Source organism: Pleurodeles waltl, chromosome 4_2 (assembly GCF_031143425.1).
Source record: "Pleurodeles waltl isolate 20211129_DDA chromosome 4_2, aPleWal1.hap1.20221129, whole genome shotgun sequence".
Taxonomy (NCBI): Eukaryota; Metazoa; Chordata; class Amphibia; order Caudata; family Salamandridae; genus Pleurodeles; species Pleurodeles waltl.
The window spans coordinates 602,293,931-602,317,594 of record NC_090443.1 but is presented as its reverse complement, the minus strand read 5'-3'; the positions used below and the strand labels follow the sequence as shown (position 1 = coordinate 602,317,594).

The 23,664-nt window shown below is 42.4% G+C and overlaps 1 protein-coding gene across 1 annotated transcript in view; it reads right to left on the bottom strand.

Annotated features, from left to right (window-relative positions):
• Positions 1-9,701, bottom strand: part of PLPPR4 (phospholipid phosphatase related 4) — a 250,656-nt gene extending 240,955 nt beyond the window's left edge. The window contains exon 1 of the mRNA XM_069232140.1: positions 9,117-9,701. Within this exon, the coding sequence (XP_069088241.1) occupies positions 9,117-9,194 (78 nt within the window). The 5' untranslated portion in view covers positions 9,195-9,701. The remainder of the gene's footprint in view (positions 1-9,116) is intronic.
• Positions 9,702-23,664: the final 13,963 nt, after the last annotated feature.

The window sequence follows — 23,664 nt, the reverse complement described above, 5'->3', positions numbered from 1 at the left end:
AAGTTAAGGCTGACTGCTCTGTGCCAACCTACCAGAGGGTGAGCAAAGGTTGATTTAGTAATTGCCTGACACCTACCACTGACTAGAATTGTGGTTGATGTTTGACTAAGGTTCCTACCCTGTCAACCAACAACCCAATTTCTCAGAGAGGAAAAACAGATTAGTAAAGAACACAAAGCATAACTATCTCCGTCAACTCATCTTGGTTCGTGTAGGGCATAGTACCCATAATTTCAGATACAAAATGCTTTGGAGGCCACCACTTAAATAGTATACATTTGTGAAGCACACTGTTTTTGAACATGTCCTATGCCCCCACCGTGGTTTCCGTCTTTAAAATGGCAGCATCGGGTTTTAGATGAAAGGGTCAACATTTCCCTGAACGCTGAGTCCCACCATGCAAAATATCTGACACTTGTCTAAATCTATGTCTGTGATCTGTGTAGAAGGCTGTCAATTATATTGTAAAGAGAAATACTCCCTGAAATGATGCATTGACTGCAGGCAGCTCCCGCATGCTACCCCTGTCCACCTGTAGCTTTCAGTTGGTGGGAACAAAAGATGATCCTCAGCTCGAATAAAAAAGGAACGTGCCCTCCTGTAGCTCCCTGCCTTGCTGCTACCCACCCCACAGGAGAAAGAAAATGCCCCTGTAACATTTATCACCTGTTCCAAGCAGGTAGTAAATGTTTGTGGATTTGGACAAGTTATTTCCCCTTGAAGGGGGAAAACATGCAGAATTGGACTTGGAATTACCAATTCAGCATGTTATTCCCCATTCAGTGGGAAAAACCTTCTCATCAGCGTTATGTTATGGAGCAATACTGCGCAATAGCATTCGTTTCGGTACTTTATATCTTCTTGAAAATAACCAGAAACTCATAAAGGGGGTCTCAAGTGGTACACCTAAAAGACATACACAACAACATTTTTCATAGTAGATACTTTTGGTAAAGGGCCAGCATTTGTTCTACATCTTTAATAAATTGTTTCTGTGTGCATGTATTTACTTTAGGAACAAAAAAAGTTGTAAACCCAAAAACATATTATCATGACAGCAATAGCACTATGTCTAAGGCTAATGTATCGATAATAAACACTTCCGAAACAAAATGTCATAAACCTGCAATGAAAATGTGTCTGCAATGTAAAGACGCGAAAGTGCACACCGTTACCCTAGCCTAACCAAAATGATGATTGCACCCCATCATCAAAACCTTATTAAAAGACAAATGGAACAATGTAGATATTCCCAAAATGGCATGACCTTGATGAAAAGCTCACCCAAACAATGCAAACTCTAAAGATATGTGAAAAACAATATGTGAAGAAGGCTGAGGAAAAAGCCACTCCCTTCCTGGTAATCGTCTTGTACTTTCTGAAGAACTGACTAAATGTAGTTTTCCATACAGCTAAGGCTACATGTAGCTAGACATAAAAAAGTTCAGGCACATGCAGCAATTTTCTTAGTGTGCGTGATGCCTGTTTTTTCATTCACATAGTTCAAGTTTGGGAGGTAAAGCCTATCAGTGGTTAATCCGTCTGCTGGGCTCTACCTATCAATGTTGTGCTGTGCTCCCAATGAGCCCCATGATTGCACGCCCAACTAGTGGAAATGTGATTGGCTCCTGTACACCCCTTCCCTTTAGAGGACGTCCCCAGTGAACTGTGTATCCTCACTTTACAGAGTACCTATCAGGCTAAATACCCCTCTTACCTTGACTCGAGGAAGCCTACAAATAACACTCTTGTTGCATAATGTCAACGATAGGGCAATAAAGGTGAAAGTTGCTTGAGGTTAGGATTCACATGACCTGTCTGAAAAACTAATGAAAACTGGTCTTTGTTTGCTTTATTGCACTTATTGACCACAGTGCCAGCAAGCGGTACTTCCTATGCTGCCACTGTGGTTTCCATTTTCAAAATGTCAGCGTCGCATTTTAGGCGAAAGAGTCAGCTTTTCCCTCAACACTTAGCCCCACCATGCAAAACGTCTGACACTGGTATAAATCAATGTCTGTGTTCTGTGTCTAGGGCTGTAAAATATATTGCAAAGAGAAATACTCTCCGTCTCCAAACTAAGGCTATGGTGCTGTGCTAAGCATAATTAAGAGAGGGTTAAACACAACTGGACTGTTCCCATATGGCTGGGTCCAAACTGGGGTGGCAAGGTGAGCAAAAGAACGATGGATTAAACCCAGATCTGTGACTGGGGGTGAGCGTTTGATTTGTTCTGCATTCTGTCCATCAACTGTTCTTTTTGCATTTGCCTCCAATACTATGTATGTTGGTATGTATATGATATTTTTATAGTGCAAACCTAGCCAATAGGCAGCGGGCCACTGTACAAGGTCAAAAACATACATAAAGTCAACCAGTAATGGGAGAGGAAGATGAGTTGTGAATGTTTAATGCATTGTGATGTAGCATCCTGTAAAGAGTGCTAAAACTGTCACTCGGTGAGAGAATGATTTGCAATTTCAGATCTCTTAGTGACAGCTGATGTGAGGTTTGAAGTGTTCATTATGTAAGTGGCTTTGCATTAGGGGCGACGGGTTTAAATGTTCTCCTGAGGAGTTGGGGGTGTGACATGCAACATCGAAGGGAGAAGCATGTATCACACGTGGTACACCTGGAGGCACTAAATAAATTGACACCCCGTGCACGAGCATGTTATCTACTACAGCACAGCAGTGGTGCAATTATGCATCTATCTGTAGTATGGGTAGTCTGTGATGGTTATATTAGGATAACTGATTACATGAGTACATAGAAGAACAACTTAAGACAGAACGTCTCTAAGGCGTGTGGTAGGTATTTTAAAACACACACGAATCAATATCTGATTTTCTCAAGCAGGAACTGAATTATTAATCGCTGAACGTTGAAGTGTTTTCCCAACAGGCAATATGAAAGCGTGGCCCTAAGGCTAAAGAACAGAGCCAGTTGTAGTTGGCATACTTTGAGTCTGAGGAGACACCCAAACAACTAACTGTGTATGCAGCTTTGGGTAGCCCCACAGCCCTAGCAGTGCTCCTAGAACAGCCAGGGCACAGGGGACTACGGGCCCACCATTCTAGACCAAGAGCATCTCTGCACAAGTGTTGACGATACTGAAGATTCGTTTAGTAAAAACTGAAAAAACAGGCTGTGAAAAGTGTGAACGTAGATAAACTGAGCAGTGCCAAGGCACTGAACCATATCCAGACTTGCAATAGGGTTAGTGTACCATAAAACAACTACACGCAGCACAAACACATGATTACACTTCTTGATGGTTCATTTCTTTTAAAGAAGTCCGCATTTTGTGACCTTTAAAGTTGTTTATCTCTCGACTATAAGCAATGTTCATGCCAGTGGCCCTCTCCTGAAATGAAGGTCGAGCTAGGGCTTAGTATTGCCCTAAACTCGCACGTGCAGCGTGTGTGAGGATGAAGTGAGCAGAGGTAAGGGCAGGGACGCTATGTTGTATAAAAAGGTTTTTGTAGGGCTCCGGATGAAAAGAACCACATCTTGACCTGTAATGGGAGCTCAACCAATCCACCAGGTCTCCACTTTCTCCTCCCATAAGCTAAAGCCCATAGGTTTAGCCAGTGATAGGAGACGGCGGGTACCCGGGAAGGACAGTAATTAAACTGCATAAGTTGCTGCTTGTGCATGCCCCTGGACTCACTGCTGCTTCTTTCTGGCTTTCTACGAGACCCTGCCACAGCAGCCCCCTGCCTACACCTTGGAACCTACATGTCTGCCAGGTTATAATCGGTGAGGCCACATGCGAGCGCAGAAGCCAGAGGGCTGGAGCCTAGTGTTGAACCTCGTCACTTATCACGGACAAGTGGGCCTGACAGGCTGCAGACCACTACCGGGATCAGAGTATATCTAATTTTACTGGTAGTAGCTCTGAGCACGGTGGAAGCTTCATGAAATCACCAGCTGCTTGCTGATGAATTTACATTTTTTTGCGGGGGCAATGTATGTCATGCCATATGTTGGATTAGTTTGTACGAATGCTTGTGTGCCTGTATCACTGCGTCTGTGCACCTATGTGTGTGTGTGGCAGTGTGTTTGTATGTGCATGTTTAGATGGGTATGAATAAGCATGTTAGTATCCATGAGTGCTTACCAGTTTGTTAGTATGTATGCAGATGTTTATCACAAGAGAGCGACATTTCAGTCATTATGGTAGACACCGCTAATGAAAGTTGGTCATGGCAAGCATATTGTGACCATATATGCAATAACTGTAGTCCTTGCATATGCTTGCTATCTTTTGCGTTGTTGTGGTTCTGGCTTATTGGGTTCCCTTTGGCATGCCAGCAGCCACACGGTGACATAATGGAGACCCTAGCATTCTTATTGTGGCCACAGCTAGCATAATGGTGGTCCTAAAACGTTGCACCCAAAACATTATGGTGACATGGATTCTTGTAAATGTATTGAATAATGATGGCGAAGTGGTGGCTCTAACAATCATAATGTGGTAACAGTTCACATTATGTGGTCTTTGCATATTGTCACTGCCTTTGGCAATATAGAGGCTCTAGTATATTGTGCCCACCTGTAGAGTAATGGTGGTCATACCCAGGGGTGTAGCTTGGTCAGTAAGATTAAGGGGGTGCGAGCTTCACATTTTTCAACAATCACAGTGGCATGTAAAGTGAAAATACATTATAGGAGAAGAAAGGCACATGAGAGAGGCTGGGGAAAGGGAGGCGAATGCGGATTGGTAGGGGTACTAACTGAGAGAAAAAACAATATTTTCTAAAAATAACCAGCATTTTTTAAGACTATCAAAGCAGAGAGAAAAAAAGTGTGTGTGCATTTCTGTCAGTGCTTATGTAAACAGTTCTTGTGAAATCCGACAGGCACCTCACAATAACCGACTGAAAGACCCGGTACCCAACTATTTTCCAGAAAATACATTTATTAGGGGGTGTAATACCCTAACAACCAACCAGTACTTCCCTCAAAGCTACACCCCTGCTCACACCTGGCACTATGGAGATCCAGGCACCAGTAAAACACATACACACACAGCAACAAACACACACGCATGCACCCATGCATCCCTGTTGGAAGAAAGTGCTAATAACATTAGTATGCCGTCGGTGCTAAAACGTAATGCCTATTAATTGCTTTGACGTAGATATTGTTCATCGTCTGAAATAGCAGCAAGAAGTAGTGGCCAAAAACGGACGTGTGCACATATTCGTTTGTTACATTCTTGAGTTTATTGGTACGAATGCTATGGACCTGATTGCATGTGTCTTGTAATTCCTGATTTCTGCAATAAGGGTATTCCATTATCACAGGAGTACAATTACCTGGGCCATCATTCCTCCTGGATGCTGGGCTAGGGATGTGGCACTAAGGCCGCCGTTCTAATGAGGACCTGGATGATGTATAGAAAAGTCGAGCGCCTTATTCTTAGTCCGGTGAAAATTCTGACTCAGGTGCAAAAAGGGGTTTGTGCATGAATCAAGATGGAGTGATTTGGCAGAGTATGTTTTCCCGCACGATGTACATAGAGTAAAACCTGGCAGAATTTGTATGAGTAAACATGCAAATATTCTGCGTTTCAATCCTCAAAATTGTGAAAAACCTGTAATAATGTGGAAATACCCAAGCTGTAAAAACTGTACCCTGCAGTATCAGTAAATTCAGGTGTGACAGTTTGACATCAGTTTTCCACTGATGTTACAAAAAGAAACCCATAGTGGTAATGGCATCAGTGAACGTCCAGTGTTAAGAGCACGGAATACAAATTCAAGCACATGCGGAAAAAAGCACTACAATAACCATCCTTTATAGCTCATATTCCTCCACAGAATTCTGGGACGTAGCACCTAGTAGTAAATGGTAAAAACTGTACTGGGTTGTAACTTTCCATGTTGTGCGGTGCTCCAACTGGGCACAGTAGCGGCCAGCCAAAGGAAAAGAAATATGTGAGAGGGGTCACCATACACTCCTTTCGTTTGGGGTACACCTACAGCCCGTTGTGCACTTTGGTAGACAGATTAACTGACAGGCTAAATACCCTTCCAATCTTGTCTGCTTGAGGCCTATAAGTGACACATATAATACATAATAATGTCAACCAATGAGCCATAAGAACGAAACATGCCTGTGCTTAGGGGTTTTAAGATTTTTGTCACAAAGAGTGGAAACTAAAGCAGCTCTGTGTTTCTGATGTGCCCATTGTCTATCTATCCTGTAAGCAGTACTTCTCATGTTGACAATGTTGGCGCCTTCTTGGATTTTGACATATGTCAGCTTTATGTTTCAGGAGAAAGGGAAAAGGGACGCGTCCCTGACATTGAGCTCCACCATGAGAAAATATCTGTCACTGGTCTAAATCAATGTCTGTACTGTTGAGTCTATGGCTACAAATGGGCCTAATTTTGGTCCCTATGCTAAAAGATAATTAACAGCGGGCTAAATACAAAAAATGCTTTCAATACTGAAATGCACTTCTGCTATCTGACGTGAGGATTAACTGTGAATTTAACATTTCTGAGTGACAGCTGGCATTATATTTCAAGAACAGCTCATTAAACAACACAGTTGTGCAAAAGGGGGAAGACAGACGTCATTTATGAGATGTGTTAAGCAAATTCGACTGAAGAACCATGCATCGTAGGCGGAATACTGGGACTACTGAAGGAACATTGGCTCCCCCTCTAACAGCATATATAACCCAAAGGAGCAGCGCAACAATAGCAGGGATTAGATATGTTCACTGTGGTCCTTGTTTCATGATTTTAAACGAATGATTTCATAAAGACAGGGAATGTCCACATGGGCACGTACGGTTTTTAAGATATGCTATAAGCATTTTAAAACAGAGGTGAATCAATATCTGACTTCCCCAACGTGGAACAGAATTTTCATTGCTGAAGGTAGAAGTGGTTTTCCAACAGGTAATTTCATGCCCCGAGGGTTGAAGAACAGTGTCAGCTGAAGGTGATGTGTTTTGAGTTCAGGCACACGCCCCAACAACTTATTTAATGCCCATTTAGCTTTGAAAAGCTAGAACAACCCTAGGGAGCTGCGTACTGTGGTGACGGCCTGAGGAGTGGGGGGCTTTCTACTAGATAATAATTACTTCTATAGCAGCACAGAGGACATGGATCTACTTGTAGTTCACTCTAGCAAAAGAGTCTGAAAGCGAGGTTGTGAAAATGAAAGACCTCAGATAAACTCGATATTGTTATGTCTACTCAGGTCATATCGCACATTAAAAACCTGAACCAGGCACATTGGGCCATACATCAGGGTGCAGCAAAAGCGGGTGATTTCACTTCCTCATAGGGTTAATTTCATTAAGATAAAATCACACTTTCTGTGGAAGCTTACTTTGTCCCTGAGCTGCATGTTTCACGCTCCTCAGTAACTCACTTACTTATAAGAAGAGCCCTTGCACCACAGTTTATGTGATAACCAACCAGGTTCTACCTCTGTGGTGGTGGTTAGGGTATGCGGCCGCTCAGTGACAATCCCAGTGTTATACCATGTACCTTCTTGATAAAGCTTAGTTTCTGAGCACAGCCATCTTAGGTAGTATTTAAAACCAGAGAGAAATGATTGAGGCCCGGGGCCATCCTCCTTCATGCAGTTTGAGCTCTGACTCAACGTGAATGTCCTGCTGGAAGTATCTAGCTTATGAGGTGTGCCCCCTCCCATTTGTGATGTCTTTACATGCACTCGACTGCTGTGTGTTGTCTACTGTGTACACAAAAGAGTCAGAATGTAGAATCCTTAAAATACGGAATCGTAAATTAGGAATAGTTAATATACGTTTAAAGCACGAAGGCTGAGTTAGAGTGGGATTACTCTACAAATAACAAGCGAAACCTTAATAGGCCTCATTTTGGTTCCCCGGGATGTAATACAGTCTAAAATTGATTAAAAAAAATAAACAAAAATAAAATAAAATAAGAGACATTTATTTTGGGGGTTAATGTCCGCTGTGTTTTGATTAATTCTATTTAGTTCCACTACATAAAAATAGGTACCAGGACATTTATATCTTTCATTCTACGTTTTAAGGATTTTTATAGGTATTCTACATTCAATTTCTACATGTCAACATAGAGTTAAGTGCAGACCATTCCTTGAATGTAACCTAGAGCTGGTTCTTTTTAATTCCAAAACAAGCATTCCAAATACATACAGTGCAAAACATGGGCAAAATTAACTCGACGGTTTGTGGGTTCAAATAGAGCATAGGCTCCTCCTCTTAAAAATCAACCTATATGATGCGCATTGCTTTCTAATGTGCACCAGTTTGTAGCACGGAAAGCTGAGTTCACTTGGTATTACTGCCTCCTAGGGCCTGCTTCCAATGTTTTCAATTTACTGAAACCCGAGGCAGTTTTAACCAGGTCGAGCCCCAGATGAGCGACATGCACACTTAAAGAGATATAGCATAACAAACACGACTGTAATCTCCAAAGAAGATTGAGACTCCAAGTAGTCACTCGATAAGGCTCATTTACGAACGAAAGGATGAAAGCCATGTTTCTACAAGATATGCATTTTGCGCCAACACATATGCTTTACAAGCACCTCGGAAATATTTAATTTTAACAAAAGTCCTTCTCTATTAGGATCACAACTCCGTTTTATCGGACCAGAGAGGCGCACACCATGTCCAAGCCCAATCTTTCTTTTCAAAGGTGAACACATGCAAAAATACTTCTGAATGCAACAGTACCGTTTCTGTGATGCAAAAACAACATAGCAAATCACGACTGTCTAAATACCAGGCACATTCTCATACTGCTTGAATTGCTGCCTAGCTGCGGCATATCCGTTTTTCACAGATTATTCGTGGGTGTCTTGTAAATCTAGCCCAGCTGATGCTTGCTCTCCGCTGAAGCTCACAGACATAGCTGCAGACACTCACGTACGCTTGTACAACGTAAAGGCGCATGTCGCGTTTGGAGATGCTTTGCACCAAGCAGGTATCGAACACTGTACAGTTCGTGAATTTTCTGTCAACATCTCGTTTGCATCGCGTGCGGTGCTCTCAGCAGACATTGCAGCTATTTGCTTATTTCCAGACTGTCTACATTTGCCCATAGTTGCCTCTTTAGACCTCTCTCCTCACTTACCTCCACAAAATAAAAGCAGGGCAGAAGCGTGACACTGTCCTTGGTTACCCTTGCTTTCTGCCTCTCCTTCGTAGACATGGCTCCCCTTTCTCGCGGCTGGCCTTTCCGTCAGCTGTGGCCGGTGTTTCGCAGGGGCTGACTCGGAGAGATCCTCTTGCGAGCTGTAGTCTTTGCGCGGATGTATCTATCATTCCCGGGAACCACCTACGGTGTGTGCTGCATCCAGCTCTTTTCCTCCCCTCGCAGCAAATGAAGACCCCGCGCTGTCAGAGGAGGAAATGCAAAAATGGCAATGGATTGCACGCGAAACACATACAGACCAGGCGTCCTCTCCTTTCTGCTGCTAAATGATTATTCATGTGTGCAGCGTGGGGCCGGAGCTACCACGTTATACCTTGACTTGAGGCGTACTGATGTCCGTGTGACGTCAGGAGACAGAGCTACAGTGCATGGGGGCGAGCCCGCTTTTCACACAGGGGAATGAGGCTTTCATTGCCTGATGCGCTTTAGTCAAAAATCTCTAACTAGACGAGAGCCCCTCCTTCTCCTCCAACCCTGCCTCAGGGTATTGACGTCCAGTACCATAAGAGAACAGCTGAGGTGCTGTGCCTTTAAAAATGGAGATGTAGGGAGGGCAGAATCCGAGGTGCTTAGGGTGCATGGGATGGGGGAAAATTGGGGTTTAAAAGGCGATCCACTATAAAGGCCACTCTTGCCAAATGACAGAGGAGGTGTGAAAACCGAGGAAGAGAGCGAAAGGTAGGTGTAAGGAAGGGACCATAGGGACAAACTCACCAGTGACTGCCGAGGAGTTATTTACGCGAGTATTGTAAAACAAATTCAGAGTGTTACTCAGGCTGCTCTAAATAAAGACTAGAATACGCGTGGGGGTAATCATGCTGCAGAAGAGAGACAATCTCGACATTTAACGAAGAAAAATATCTGAGCTTACATTTTCAATTAACTTGAGTCCTCCTTTTAATAGCGCTTACCTTAAATTCTTTCCAGACGGATGTTGGAATTATTGCATGCATATGGTATTTCCTTTGGATGAGCCTAGCCAAAAGGCACAGGAGCGCTGTACTGGGTCAAAGAAAGTCATAAAGTCAACGTGTGATAGGAAGGGACTGGGTTTGTGGAGAGTTAATGTATTGTGATGTAGCGTTCGTTAAAGAGGTTCATCTTCAACTTTTTCCTACATTGGAGCAGCTTTGAGCTGGTCCTGGATTGATGTAGGATGTTCCAGATCCTGTGTGCATAGATGGAAAATGACTGCTGCCTTCTTTTTTTCTGTTTTACACTTCTTTTTTCTACAGTCTAATGCAGTGGCGGATGCGACTCAACGGGGGTGGTGGGGCAGTGGGGGACGGGGTGTGGCGGGGCGGCGGGCAGGGTGAAAAAAAAAGCTTACCTGTGAGGAAGACTTGTTTGTCTCCCCTCCGTCCTTGTCCTCTTCCTAGGCTTCCAGGCAATCACAATGCTGCTGTCACCAGCAGCAGCAGGGTCATGATTGGTCTGAGTGGCCTGCTTTGCCGCTCAGACTGGGAGTGGGAGCCTGGGCATGTTCTCCACTCGTCTGTGCAAAACAGCCGGGTAGATCAACACACATAGTGTGCATGTCTGTTTGGCCAGCCCAACCTGGCCGGCCAAACAGACATGAGCACTTTATAGTGCACATACCCCTCCTCCGGCCCCCTCCCCCCAGCCCCGCCCTGCCCATTCTCCCAGGAAAAATAAAATGATAATAACATGCTGTTATTATCATTTTATTTTTCCTTTCCCCACAATCCAGTGGAGCGACACTCCTCCGCCTTAGCAGAGGAGCCATCACTGGTCTAATGAAAAAAATACTGGATGTATTCTTGGTTAAAGAGCCTTGTTAGTAGAATACTGCAACAAATTCCTTACGTTAGTGGCAAGCTATGATAGGTTATCCCTTCTTCTACAGATAAAGGAATTTGCGTTGCAAGCATAACATTCTCTCACATCCATTGTCTCAACATACTCATGCAATAAGCGATAGAAAACATTAGATGAAATATCTTGTGAATTATCTGCGTGTAAGTTAATCTCATCCCTTCTAAACTTGTCTAACTATGAAAGTGTGTTGGTTTCTAAAGCAGTGGTATGATTGGTTCTAGCTTCATTCAATAAACCCATACTCACAATCAATAACAAACATACTATCATGCATACAATAGCTAAGCCAATACCTATGTTTTTACAACACCTCTTCTTCCTAACCTGCTCATTGGGGTTACTCATGATCTGTAAAGAATCAGAAAGTAGAAGGGAAAATATATAACTATGCAGCAAAACACAAATCTTCTTTGCAGATATTTACAGCTTTCAATCTCTTTTCCCAGGCCTTCTTGTCATAAAAATCACCAATCTGTCAATATCGGTTTAGCAGCTTGTCAAAATCAGGTTTTGATTCAAAAGTCTCTTCAGGTTACTTTCAATGTTTCTTTTCTTTCTTTCAGCTGCACAGAATTTTTCAAAGTTCAGTTCATTGACCAACTTCACGGGCCAAAATATTGACCTGGGATCTCACAATCAAAACAAAAAGACAAAAATTCACTTTGCCAATAACTAGTTGTTGCATACGCCCATTCAGGACCTACGTATCTTCGGTTTGCAATTTTCTTTTTTTCTTTTCAGCCTTTGATCTCCATTTAACTCTCCATCACTCAAATCTTCCTTTCTTGTGGTTTCTACTTCTACGATCATTGACCCTTGATTCTTTCCTCTTAGCTTATGATTTTGGCCACTTACCTCCTTTCAGTGGACCCTTGGTTAATGCTTTTTTCTGTGTTGGACTTTCAGATTCTTCTTCTTCTGCAGGATTTCAACTTGATGTACCTGCAATTTCTTTTGGAGGAATCAGATCGGTTTGACTCTGTACCGACTCAGCTCCATCACTGGGTCTGTGTTGTTCTACTTGTCTTTCAAGCGCATCTGCTTCTGGGAGAGCCATCCTCTGACTAGACTCTCCTTCTACCTTGGTTGAGTTTAGTTTGATGTCACCCTCCTGTAGGTCCTCGGTTTCGTCTCTTACAGGAGTGTCTGGGTTGTCTTCGATCTGCTCAGAGTCTGTCTCTGATTCTCAAGCTTGCTTTTCAGATTCTAGAGTTTGCCCGGATGTTGTTGGTACTCTCAACAACTCTTCTTCATTGTCCAACAGACAGGGTACTTTCTGAGTATGGCTGGCATGAATCCAGTTCGGGACTTCTGCACACTTTATAGCAGTAGTGGTAACCGGTACTACTTGGCAAGGCCCTTGCCACCTGGGCTCCAAACAAGTCTTCCTTATGTATTTTCTGATCACAGCCCAGCCTCTGGCTCTCAGGTTGTGGCTTTGATCTTGAGATGGCTGCACAGTAGTGGCCTCCACCTGATCAGAGAAAGAGCAAACCACATCAGCCAGACCCTTGCAGAAGTCCAACACCATATCATCTGTTATGTTCACAAGAGCATTGGCAGGAGCCGCTGGCAACCTCATTGCTCGGCCATGAGGATTTCATGCAGTGACAGTCCAGTCTTCCTGTCGGGTGTGTTTCTCATACTCATCAGAACTAACAGTAGTGCGTCGGGCCATTTCAAATTTGCAGACGCACACATTTTTTCAAGTCTTGACTTCAAGGTACCATTCATTTGCTATAGAAGTCCTGATGCTTCAGGGGAATAACCACAGTGCAACTTCCGCTCAATATCTAAGGCTGAACATAGTATTTTAATTACTTAATTATTGCAGTGATTTCCTCTATCTGATTGTAAAGAGAGCGTAAAACTAAAACGAGGTTTCAGTTCCCTAAGCAATAGCTTTGCTATGGTAAGGCTGTGATTTCTTCATGTGGGTAGGCTTCAATCCAATGACTACGTCCAGTACTATACTTGTGTCTGATATTGAAAGCTTGGGTGTTAAAAAATACTCAGAGTGAGCTGTCAATGTGATTAATGAGGCAAACTACATGGCTTGACTTCCCTGGTTTAATGAACAGCGGTATAAATGTAATTTCATGTTCTGTTTGAAACAATCCGACGGGTTACGTCAATCTAGATGTATTTGAGTGGGGGAGGTATGATATGCTACATTTCCCAGCATCCTGGGTGTCTAGTACTACATTACCCACAATTCCCTTGGTAAAAAAACGGATACAGCTGGAGTTGCATTTGTAGCTCACAGCTGCAGCAAATGAAGATGACCACAGCTTGTCTTATAAATGAGAGTGGGGAGAGGAGCCTAGATACTAGACCGGATACTAGAAGGTAGCAGGAGTTATAGGCCCCTCGGATTTTGTCTTTTCCCTTCCTGTACTAATATGGTTCTCATATACATTAATGACATAAACGGCTTTTAGTTAAGATATCATCCATGACTGGTTGTAACATGCAAAAATTCTCTGCCCTCAAATTCAGTTTAAGAACATATAGGACTACTCTAAACAGAAATACTGTCCACCCCATACATCCTCTAGTGGTGTTTTTATAGGCTTCTGGAATTGGAAAGAGGCTAATGCATGAATCCAACCACAGTGTGTCACTGTTTTGAGTGGAAATGTGCATTCTCACATGTAGACACCGGGTTTATAAGTGGGTTGTTTTTATGAAAGTAACAGCAGAACTGGTGTGATTTCTTGTGCTATATATACTTATAGGTGCCCTGTGAAGCTGTGACCTTAAAGGAAGGTCAGACTCTTTGCTGGTGACTCTCTGCACAATGTCTTGTAGAGTGTACTAGAGATTTAAAATTTTGGTGAATAGGGATCCTTGGCCCTGATGAATGCCCGATACCCTTAGGGGCTTGTAAGAATGGGCAGAAACATGTTGGCTTAAATAGGTGACGTGAATCATCACTATCGTGTTCTCACTGTATGTTTTTTAAAATACTTGTGTTCCCCACTAATAAAGGAATTACCAGGGGTATTCTTATAAGTCTGGATCCCAGTCTTTTTATCCAGTAAATATGTATCAAGAACTCCCCTCTGCTCAGAGGAGACAGACGGTTGAGTCCGCACTGGTGGTATTGACCCTACCAGGGTGGGGAGTAGACGCCAAGGATGAAGCATGACACTATTAAGTGTGTGAGGCTTCTGCTTCCATAAATGGAAATGACTTTACTGAGGCCATGTAAGCCCGGGAATTGACCTTAAGAGGTGTTCATGTATGACGGAATTGGGAAGGTAGCAGTCAAGTTTTTGTGTTATAGATTGAGAATAGGAGAATAGGGGTGTTATGACTGCTCATGCATGCTCCCCTCCTCTCCAATTGTCGTGGTTGAGCATGAAAATATCGAGCCATTTGAGTCAACAGGTTATTTGGCAGGACTATCTGACTCTCTCCTGATACCCAGATATCATCTTCCCACTGCACACATTTCATTTTAACCCACATTTTCTTTTCATCTTTGTCAACATTTTCTTGTAGAAATTTCAGCTCTTCCCAAGTGTCAACTACAGCTAAAGGAAAGTTCGTACAAATTTCTTCTTCAGGTAACAATTCCCATTTGACTTTGAAAAATATACAACTCAATGCACTAAATCTTGCGACTTGATCAGCGTATCCATTTCCCATTGAAACAAAGTCTTGCGATCTCTGGTGTGCACAGCATTTCACCAGAGCAACCTTTTCTGGAATTTGTAAGGCTTGTAACAAATCGTGGATTCTTTCACTATTTCTAACAAGTGGACCAGAAGAGGTCAGGAAACCCCCTCTGTGACCATAGCTGACTGAAATTGTGGACTATTCCAAATCCGTACTGACTGTCGGTATTTATGGTAACTTTAGGCTGTGCAGAGACATGGCATGCTCTAGTAAGATCCACTAATTCAGCCACTTGTGCGCAGTACAGTCCTCAAACCCAGGAAGCCTTGAGTATACCAGAAATTGTGCACACGGCATATCCTGCTTTTAATGTTCAGATGTTATCTCTTAAACAGGAACATCAAGAAAAATAATCTGGTCATTTTCTTCCAATCGGGTATCTCAAATATCAGGTCTAGTTTTTGTGCACAAATCAGTAACTTCCAGATAGTCTTTCAATTGATCAATTTCAACATTTTCTTTTGGAGGCAAGGTTGCTGGTTTAAGCACTGTACACCTTTTCAAAGCAACATTTGGTGACCCCAAAATTATAGTTTCATATCGGGCAATCTTGCGATGGTAAGATGTTGGGTCTTGGTTCAGGTAAGCAAAACTTTAATGGAGTAAGAGACCAAAACAGTTAAGGGATGTCCCATCACAATGCTCTCACTCTGAGTGAGGCTCAATCCAACTACAGTTTGCAGGCTCCCCGCTACGCTGCTGCAACTGAGTCTAAAGTAGATAAAAAATAGGCTACTTGGCGGTTTACACCACCATGGACCTGCTTCAGGACAGACAAGGAACATGCATCACGCTCGTGACAAAGCAACATGAATGGCTTTGTGTAGTCAGGCATTCCCAAAGCCTGAGCTTTAGATAGACTTTCTCTCAACTCAGTAAAGGCTTTCATGCAAGCTTGATCTAATTCTGGGGGATCAGAGACTTCTTTGTGAGTTAGCTTTTGCAATGGCTTTGAAATGATTGAAAAGTTGGGAATCCACTGGCGACAATAGCTTACCATTCCCAGAAAGATCCTGACATCTGCATAACTGGGGGATTCATCTGTAATAATGCTGTGATTCTCTCTCGGAAAATTGTTCTAGCTCCCTTTTCAATTTGGTGTCCCAAGTATTTAACTTCTTTTTGACAATACTGTAATTTTGCTGGGGACACTTTGGGGGTGATTCCGACCCTGGCGGTAAATACCGCCAGGGCCGGGGTCCGCGGGAGCACTGCCAACAGGCTGGCGGTGCTCCTTTGGGCATTCTGACCGCGGCGGTACAGCCGCGGCCAGAAACGGAAAGTCGCGGTGTACCACCGACTTTCCGCTGCCCAGGGGAATCCTCCATGGAGGCGCAGCTTGCTGCGCCGCCATGGGGGATTCCGACCCCCTCACCGCCATCCTGTTCCTGGCGGTTTCGACCGCCAGGAGCAGGATGGTGGTGAGGGGTGTCGTGGGGCCCCTGGGGGCCCCTGCAGTGCCCATGCCAATAGCATGGGCACTGCAGGGGCCCCCGTAAGAGGGCCCCACTTTGAATTTCAGTGTCTGGTTAGCAGACACTGAAATTCGCGACGGGTGCTACTGCACCTGTCTCACACCTTCCACTCCGCCGGCTTCATTCGGAGCCGGCTTCCTCGTAGAAGGGTGTTTCCCACTGGGCTGGCAGGCGGCCTTTTGGCGGTCGCCCGCCAGCCCAGTGGGAAACCCAGAATGACCGCCGCGGTCTTTTGACCGCGGTACGGTTTTCTGGCGGTTCCCGCTTGGTGGGCGGCTTCTGCCGCCCGCCAAGCTTGGAATGACCCCCTTTATGTTTGTTCTTTCCCAAACTAATTAGTAAGGTAGTGGTATCATGCCTGCATGCTTCTCTTGTTTTTGCAGCGATCAACAAATCACCAATGTACTGAACCAATGCTGATTGGAAAGGCATTTCCAATGACTCCTGATTCTTCTTCAGTATTTGATTGAAAATTGAAGGTGATTCAGAAAACCCTTAAGAAATTCTGCACCAACAATATACTAGATCCAGGAACTTAAAGTAGAAGAGAAACGGGCTATTCTCGTGATGAGGTACAGAAAAAAATGCTTGTGATAGGTCCACTACGGTGAACCATTCAGCATCACATGGGATCTAAAACAATATAAATGGTGGATTTGGCACCACCGGACAACATTTAATCATGAAATCATTTATTTTCCTCAAATCCTGAACTACCCAGAATTTCCCACAAGGTTTACATAGACCCATGATAGGTGAATTACATGGACTGCTCAATACTTTTTTTAGAACACCCTGTCTCTCAAATTCCACAATTATATGGGTAATTCCTTCAATAGTATCCTGTGTCATGTGGTATTGAGGAATCTGTGGCAAAATTGCATTTGGCTTGACTGGGACTTTGACTGGCTCAACTCCTCTGATTAGGCCAATGTCTTTCCCTGAAAAATCCCATGCTTTCATTTTGACTGTTTCCTGTAAGTCAGAAAGAAGATCTCGTACTGTAAAAACAGGAAAGAAACTGATCAAAGGGTACTCTTCATTCACTAAGTCACAATCCTTTTGCCTCAGGCTGATCGTCTTCATCATCACTGTTTATCTGAATGGCAATCCCATCATCTGAACAGGTAATCGAACATCTCGTTTTGCATAGCATATCTCTTCCCAATAAGGAAACCAGACTCGAGTCACAAACTACGAATTTGTGTAATCCCTTAAAGTTTCCAATTTTAAATGAAACTGGTTCTATAATCAGGTTTGTCAATTACTGGTTTGCAACTCCTACAACCTGTACTGTCTTCCCTGAAAGGGGCAAGTTGGAAACTTCTATAGTTCTCACTATAGAGTGTGTAGCTCCTGTGTCGATTAAAAATAAGACTTTGTAACCCATCACTTTTCCCTTCATATACGGACCTTTCTGGTTTACTTCTAATGAAGCTGCTAACACACATTCTTCTTCATCTGAACTCTCACCTACCCAATCCTCATTTGATTCATCCTCACTGTGCAATGGGTATCGGTGTATGGTGTTCTTACTCCAGTTAAACGTTTGATCTGTGCCATGCCGAGGAAGCACCATCTGTTGCTGTTCCATTGGAGCTTGAGGTATCTGAATTTGTTGCCTTGGTACCATTTGAGCTTGGGGTTGCATTTGCTCTGACTGAGGCATCCTCAAATGTGGCATTTGCACCTGATTCACATTGTTTTTTAAACCAAAATTTTGACCTCTCACTCTTGGTCCTCTCATGTTTGGAAAAGAATAGATTTCATTTGTCTGTGGAACAACACCTTCCTGTCCTGGCATTGGACAGTCCTGTTTCCAATGTCAGAGGCCTCCACAAGCGTGACAAGGTAATGTTCTCTTCATTGCCTGCATGTCATTCTGAGTAACTAAAGTATTCAAATAGGGACCACGATTCACATTTCCAATTCCAACTCATTCTCCACCTTTCCCCTGATTCGGAAACCACATGTTTCCCTGATGCTGCTGTGGAAAGCTCCCTTGCATTCCTGATTGTGCCACTTTAATCTGCACACCATTGCCTTTTCTTTCAACTTTCTCTGCTTCAACTCAATCTCATCATTAGAGTACTTTGCATATTGCAGTACTTCATCAGTCGGCTTTGCTTGCCAACAAATCAAATGACTTTTAATCATCTGGCTAATTTCAGGTCTCAATCCTTCAACAAACCTGAACACAAAATGAATCATGTCCTTTGGTTCCAATGTTTCTGTTCCACCGTAATGTTTGAAAGCCTGCAACAATCTCTCATAACACGCATGTTTTGAGTAATTTCCTTTTTGTGCTGTCCTGTCTACTCTCTGACAATCGATATTCTTGGGAGAAATTCTCATTTTCAAAAATTTTACCACCTTATAATAATATTTCATCAGGAGATGGTGCATCTGTAGCTGGATCTCGTGGAGGTTCTCTTGCCGGCCAATCTACACTTCTTTTGTATTCCACCCATAAATCTGCTGGAACCACTATCTCTAATAGAGTGTTCAGATCTTCTCACAGGCATTTTGCAAGCCTAACTAACCTATCTGTTTGTTGGTACCATTCCACTGGTTTGTCTCTTAACCTGGGTTAATCATTGGTAAATTACAGAATGTCACTTCTGCTCCAAGGGATATGGACATATTTCCCTCCGGGATTCTCTCTGATCAGTATTATTTTTACTGGGTTATTAGTCTGTTGCACGTTAACAGTTAAATTAGCAGAATCCCTTTTCTTCTTGTCTCATTTATTTATCCATCTGTCTTCCCACTTATCCAATGTTCCCCATGTCTGAATGCTCTGGATTAATTCCATAATATGAATTTTCATTCCTGGTATTCTCATATTCTCAATGTCTTTGGAGTCAAATTCTAATCTGTAACTTCTTCTCAAATGCTTTGTTTTCTCAATTTCTATGCCATATTTCTCTGCTAGGTCTGCTTATTTCTGATGTACCAAGCCTGTTTTGTTGGTACTTTGTTTGTACAAAAAGTTCAACTCATCTTCTCTATATGAGTCAAGTCTGTTCAATCCAATTGTTCCCTTGATCAATTCTTCTACTTTAAGCCTGGTCAAATTCAGTGGACTGTTTCCACTTGAATCTCCTGGTGTACTATTCAGCTTTTCCAGCCACTCGGTTAATTGTTGAGCTGTCAAACCTTGTAATGAGACATGGGCATTTGTTGCAAAGTAAGGCATGGAGTCTCTGGTGTTCTCGAAAATGGGTTGGGACCTATCTCTGGTCTCCCCGGATTATTTGGTGGAGTCCTGGAATAACTCAGGTCAATTAAGGGACCTGTCATGCCAAAAGCCTGCTTCATTGGAGACATAACTCCCGTATTTACATTAAACCTATCAATTTCGACCCTTGAGTTTAGAATCTTTTGTTCATTGCTCTTATTATTTCCCTTGGCAAATAATGGCAGGACTGAACTAATAGTAACAGGTCCTGACACAGCGTCTGGACTTGGTCGGCCATTTTGATCTCTAGGGTGCATTACTCCTGTATTCTGACTTGTCAATGCAGACATCTCTGTCTGTGATCCTGTTATTGGGATGTACCTCAGGATTGTCTGTGCTTGCATTGGGGGCATTACATTTGGTGTAGACTTTATCTGAATCAGTGTCGGCTTCTGATAAGCCTGTCCAATCTGTGAAACTTGTCCTGTTGGCATCATTAAGCTCATTGAAGTACCTACAATAGGAACAACTGGGTAAATTCTGGGTAGGTCAATCTGTGGCATGAGTATTTGTGATGTGGAAGTCGTAGAAACATTCTGGATAATCTGTATCTGCCTCTGTACAGTTTCAATGGATACCGGAGCTGTAGGGTCTGCACTAGTACTTGGACCTGTCTCATGTGCCTCAACTTAGATCAAAGATTTTCTAGACTCCTTTGAATTCTGCTCCCTTCACTCAGAAGGATACGAATCCCTCTTTCTGGCACACTTTCTGCCTGTGCTCTCGTTCTCCTGTGTAATTGCAGGAAATATCTTAATTCCCTGTAAAGTCTCAGTTCTCCAAAATCTTTCCTCACTATCCCATCTTGCTCCAGCTAAAGTTTTCTCAGCCTTTCTCATTCCCCTCTCAAATTTATGTTGCTGTTGCTGTATGGCCACTAACTCCCAAATAGCTAATGCTTCGAATAGTGCAGGTCTCGGAGGAGGTTTCAAATCATACAGTACTCTTCTAAAATTCTCTAAAATTCTCAAATTAACTGTTCCCTGGGCAGGAAAAAGGCATGGTCCCTTCTTAGTTTCTTTGCACCATTATTTTAGCCAAAGAAATGGTGCAGCATCTTGTTCTTCGAATACAGTTTATGCAGGGTATCTTCTAGCAGTGTACCTTCTCCTATTCTAACTGGAATTTGCACATTTCCCCCCAGGGCACTCTTTAATGCTTTGAAGAATTTCATTTCTGCATTTTACGCTACTCTTCAATCAAATCAAGAAAATCCCAAAATACTTTTTGCTTGCCTTCTCAACTAATAATGCTTCATGTTTACCCACTAATCTATTAACGGCCTTTCTCACCAACCAACCTATCTCAGCACTGCTCTAATGACATCAAACTCACACATACAGCAGCTGACAAAGGCCTTCAGTTTGTCTTCCTCAATTCAGATCTGTGTCAAACTAAATGCAAATATTGTGAGAACTAATCAAAATCAATAAAGAAAACTTGTCTGTTTACTACAAGTAGGTACCACAATCACTTCTGAAACCTTACTGAATTTTCAACAGCGGGTTTTAGCTCTAACAAATACTCCTTCTATCTCAGTTTCCCTGACTCGCAAGCAAAATTCAACCAGCAAAGTTTATTTTCAACTGATCATTGGGTCCTCCTGGTGGACAAAGGATTCGCCTAATTTCAGTAAAAAACTAACGCTCACCTTGACATGTACTCTGAGTTTGTCAACCACACCCGACTGACCTATTAAACAGACAAATTACAACATCATACCAAGTGTCTCATACATTTATACAATACTCCAGAGTCTTAGACCATGCATAGTCTGTATACCAACAACCACTTGGGCAATTTTTGAGCACAAAGCAGCACACACGTCTGAAGTTCGATGACTTCCCTACACACACTCTGTGGAGTACGCAAACTCCCTAAGCAACTTCATTGGAGTACGCAAACTCCTTAGAAACATGCATTTGGAGTACGCAGACTCCCTATTCACTCACAAACATCACAATTCACCTGCGATTTGCTTAAGCCTTGCAAGCGCAAAACTTATTCTATTCACACTCTCACTAGAAATGTTGAGAACATTTTCAAACAAGCATTGGGAAACTCCAAGGTTTTGGGAAAATCATCCTAGGTTCTTAGGGAGACATATTCTCTCGTTTCCACTACCAAGATCTATATAGCTGTTATATCGGGGACATCATAGTGATCTCTTAAGGAGATGCACCACTCCGTTATTGCTACCACGATCTAATAAAGTTATGGTAACCTCTTAAGGAGGCGTACCATCCGACTCTTCTGTCAACAACTGGAAAAATTATGGTGGCCTCTTAAGGAGATGAACCATCCGATTCTTCCATCAAAATCTGGAAAATTATGGGGGTCTCTTAAGGAGACTAACAATCTGACTCTGCACCCAAGAGCTGGAATATTATGTTGGTCTCTTAAGGAGACTAACCATCCTCTACTACCAAGATCTGTGAGCGCGACTAACCTTATTTGGTCTCTGGTAATTTATTTATAAGGAGACGTGTAGGAGGTTTGATGGACCTTTAGACTGCGCTTAGAGTGATTCCACCATCAACACAATCATTACTCAAAATCTGATCAGCAACAAGATAACATGGACAACAAATACATTTTCAAAGATTTTTAGTCAGTAATCTTTACGCACCATGACAATTTCGGATATGAATAACCATGCCTTTTAGTAATATTAGAAAGTTTAGTTCCCTATATTAACAATGTTAATATCACGTAAATTAATCTCAGCGCCAAATGATAAGCATATACAAACAACACAGGCTCACCAAAGCGTCGAAAGAATCTCAGTTTAACTAGTGCATTGATAATTAGGCACTCAGGAGTTACAGTACAAAGTAATAGCATCAATAACTGAACAACTGAGATAGCATACATCTAGATTCCTCAGGCGAACAAAATCAATTCTTAGTTAATGACATTTGCAAGCACAAGACACTCTAACTAACCCTAAAATTAGAATGGCATGTTTCGACTTCATGCAAAAGGTAATTTAGCCAAAAATCAGTTTAGAAAACATCTAACGAGGGCTGTATCAAAATAGTGGTTGGTGCCTAAGAGAAGAATAAAACATTTAGCAAAAGCAATAGCATTTCATTATACTTCTCCTCCATCGATCAGCATGCTGTGATTTCTGTTCGTCAGTTGGACATCCGTCTGGTCAGCTTCAGCAATGGGACAGTAAAAGGGAATGGCTCAGCCATGGTTGGGCTCTAAGTTAACTGAACCACTTTAGAAGCATTGAATTAAGTACACAGCATCAACAACATTTACACAATTCCTCTATGAGGATGGTTAAGGGGAAAAAGACATCTGGAGCTGCAGTGCTTGATGAACAGAACTCGGACAAGAATAGAAAAGAATAGCTAGTTGCTCTGCAAGGTATAGTCTGGATATACTAAATTCCCTAAAGCATTTTCTCATGCCGTCATTGGTCAGGAAATCGTACTTTCTCAGTAGGACCAATAGTCTCTAAATCCTAAATCTAAAATATAACTAGACAGTCTTTCACCCGTCAATGATTGGCTCCTCTTCTCCCATTCCCATCGTCAGCTTTGTCAGGTAACTTTTGTTGCACATTACGGCTGAAGTCAGTGCGGCTATTATCAGCTCCTGAGAACTTTTGCTTCTCACACATCAAAATTACAATGTATCAACATCTAGTACAGAGAGTTACAGCAAACATTTCTCGTGAGAAGGTTTAAGACCTTTACAAATCACTTGGTCAGTGCTGTGTGAAAAATAGACAACATTAATTCTCTGCTTTCACAAAACATTTACAATCATTTATTTATGCCATGAAACTTAACACAAATCTTGGTTGACTAGGCCCAAACCTCCTATAGTTAATCAATGCTCAAATATTCTCAGCAAATACATAATATTAATACATTATTATGACCCACTAATAAATTTTATTCTACGTGTGCACATTATTTTATCCTTAAGTACAAATTCTTAATTACTTGTTAAGTGTGTCATGGTGTCCACACATTCTCCAATGCACATTATTTTCTACACGTTAGCCTAATTCATGTAAATTCTTAACCAGGAATCAATATAAACTTATTAGAAAACAATTCAGCTTTCACACCTCTTACCCGATCATCTAGATGTATGATACTGCTACTGCCTATAAACCGTTATTGAGATACATAGCTGAATTCAGGTGATACAGCATGACAGCATTTATATGAGTTACATCATTTAGAAAGGCATCATTGCTTTTCAT